This window comes from Aplysia californica, unplaced genomic scaffold, assembly GCF_000002075.1.
Source record: "Aplysia californica isolate F4 #8 unplaced genomic scaffold, AplCal3.0 scaffold00886, whole genome shotgun sequence".
NCBI lineage: Eukaryota > Metazoa > Mollusca > Gastropoda > Aplysiida > Aplysiidae > Aplysia > Aplysia californica.
Window position 1 is genome coordinate 285,179 of NW_004798156.1, and position 3,188 is coordinate 288,366.

Below are 3,188 nucleotides of genomic sequence, written 5' to 3' on the forward strand. Positions count from 1 at the left end.
ACATACATACATACATACATACATACATACATACATACATACATACATACATACACACATACACACATACACACATACACACACACACACACACATACACACATACACACATACACACATACATACATACATACATACATACATACGTACATACATACATACATACATACATACATACATACATAGGGGCTCTCGTTGCCTAGTGGTTAAGGTGTTCGCCTCTCATCCAAAGGTCCCGCGTTAAAATTCGGATAGCGACGGAACAATTTTCTTGTCTAAAATTGTCTCCTTTCACCTCCTTTCCAACTCTTAAGCAATGTTCTATCGTCTTCACTTTCTGCCCCAACCCACTCACCTCCTTTGGACTCCTGACTTTTTCGGTAGCCTTTCTATTGCAACTCCTTGGCTGCTTCTTACTGCTGTCTTTCAGCCACACCCCTAGTGTTCTGGTAGGAAAGATCTACACCTAGCCTTCTCGGACAAGGGCGAAAAATCTCGGAGGTCCCGGGTGCAAGTTGCGCACGTTAAAGATCCCTTGGTGGTCTAAAACCGGTAAGAGTAGGCTTCGGCAGCCACCCGGGCAAAATTCAAAATTTCATACCAACTGAAAATGTTTTATGAGTCCCTCGCGCTCATATGACCTTACGCAGTTGCTAGCGCCGTAAAACACTAACAAAAAAACCCCAAAACAACCCCCCCCCCCACAACAACAACAACCCCACAACAACAACAACCAACAACCTACATAAACACATATTTAGATAGCTACAGCTCCTACACAACAGCCAACTGAGTGACGTTAACACATGACCACACTAAATGATGCCTCACAATTTCCTCCCTCAGGTCTTCAACACTGTGCACGGCTCTACAGGCAGCCACACGATGGTCCCCAAACTCTACGTCCTCGTGCTCGTTATCACTATAGGCGGTGGTCTCAGCCAGACCGCCGACATGGACTACGCTACTCAACATGAGTCCTCACCTCACAAAGAGACATCCCTAAAGGAAAACCTAATCGCCGAGCAGGCAGACAGCGACGACCCCACTGATGGAAACCAAAGCAACAACACTGCGTTGTTCGAGCAAATCCTAAAGTCAGTACCCGAAACGTGCCAGAACAGATTCCACCTTTGTGGTTCTCTAAATCCAGCATCCAAAACACTCATCGAACAAGGCCAGTTCTGTACAGTACTGTCAAATCCTTTGGCCAAACGGTGTCTTGTTAGTATGGGTCCCTGCACAGATGAAGATTTCAAATCCGTCAAGACACAGTCCTGTTCAGAAGAACATAATTCTCCATCTCCTACCCAACAGAGCCAAACCCCTGAGCAAGAGACACAAGCACTTGCTCAACAAACCCAGAGCCCCGATCAAGGCAACAACACATTAATCAACAACTTACTTAGCACACGATCTCAGGAGTGTCAGAATACGTTCAGGGTGTGTGGATCTCAACAAACCGCTGCCAAAGAGCTCAGGGAAAAGGGAGAATACTGTAAAGCCTTATCTGACCCAAATGCTAAATTTTGTCTTGTGGACATAGGCGGCTGCACGGAGGATGACCTTGCATTCGCCAAGAAAGCAGTATGTACAGAACATGTTTCACCATCCACCACTCCACAAACACAGAGCCCCAGCCAAAACAACACTGCGTTGTTCGAGCAAATCCTAAAGTCAGTACCCGAAACGTGCCAGAACACGTTCCACAGTTGCGGCTCTCTAAATCCAGCATCCAAAACACTCATCGAACAAGGCCAGTTCTGTACAGTACTGTCAAATCCTTTGGCAAAACTGTGTCTTGTTAATATGGGTCCCTGCTCAGATGAAGATTTCCAATCCGTCAAGACACAGTCATGCTCTAAAGAAAATGTTCCTTCATCCTCTACCCAAAAACCCCAAGCGCCTACCCAACAGACACAAGCACCTACCCAACAGACACAAGCACCCACCCAAAAGACACAAGCATCTACCCCACAAACGCAGAATCCCAACGAAGGTATCAAGTTATTCGATCGCATACTTAGTCCATTACCCAAAGCGTGTCAAGACTCGTTTCATACTTGCGGTTCTTTGAATCCTGAAAGTACAAAACTCATAGAACAAGGCCAGTACTGCACAGTATTATCAAATCCTTTGGCAAAACTTTGTCTTGTAGATGTGGGCAGTTGCACAGAGAAAAACTTTGAATATGCAAAGGGGGAAGCTTGCAAACCGCGTAAACCATCACTCGACCAAGTCTTTGCTAAGGAGTCGCAGGCATGCCAAAAAACCGTCCACAGTTGTTCATCTCCACAGTCACCCGCTAAGGCGTCTTTGGAACAGGACAACAAGTGTGAAGGACTCAAGTCCCCCTCAGCCAAAAAGTGTCTCGTTGACCAAGGAAACTGCTCACAGAAAGACTACCAGGATGTATTGAATAAGATGTGCACAAACACACGGACCCAGAAACCGGCCCCGACGACGTACAAGCCGAGTCGCCAGGAGAGAGTCATGGGCCACAACCCGTTGACCAGCGCCGTGCACCGGCTAAAGGGAGACTGCCAGAAGAGCTTCTGGGAATGCCTCAAAGTGCTGCCCACAGTGCGGTACCTGGTGAACCAGAAGAACTTCTGCCGCGCCATGCACCAGACCTCGGCCATGCTCTGCATGGTGGCCCTCGGGGACTGTCGGGAGATGGACATCGACCAGCTCAGGGCCGCCACCTGTAAAGGAGTGCCCATTGCTAATATTAACAATGATGACAACACGGCTCAGACGACAAGAGCTGCTGTGGGGACCATGGTCCTTGCGATTCTTGTGCAACTCTTCTGATTGTCAAAAAACAAACAAACAACCCAGTCCAGACAAAAAGACGGTGCTGTAGTCCAGACAAAAAGACGGTGCTGTAGTCCAGACAAAAAGACGTTGCTGTAGTCCAGACAAAAAGACGTCGCTGTAGTCCAGACAAAAAGACGTTGCTGTAGTCCAGACAAAATGACGTTGCTGTAGTCCAGACAAAAAGACGTTGCTATGAGCCGCCAGGTGGTATAGAGAAAAGAACTGTTTTAAATACTCAAAACCACGACTGTCTATATAACCAATCACCGATCCATCTTCCTACCGAGTTTCTTGCTTCCGTAACCTCACTTTCAACCCTCTTCCATCTATATATTATACGTGTATATATAAATATATATGTATACATA

General features: G+C 46.8%; 1 protein-coding gene across 1 annotated transcript in view; it reads left to right on the top strand.

Moving 5' to 3' along the window:
* The window catches only part of LOC118477124, a gene marked incomplete at its 5' end in the record, with an annotated part of 5,384 nt that extends 2,238 nt beyond the window's left edge, over nt 1-3,146 (top strand). The window contains 1 exon segment of the mRNA XM_035972880.1: nt 847-3,146. Within this exon segment, the coding sequence (XP_035828773.1) occupies nt 886-2,814 (1,929 nt within the window). The 3' untranslated portion in view covers nt 2,815-3,146.
* Between the last annotated feature and the right edge of the window lie 42 nt (nt 3,147-3,188).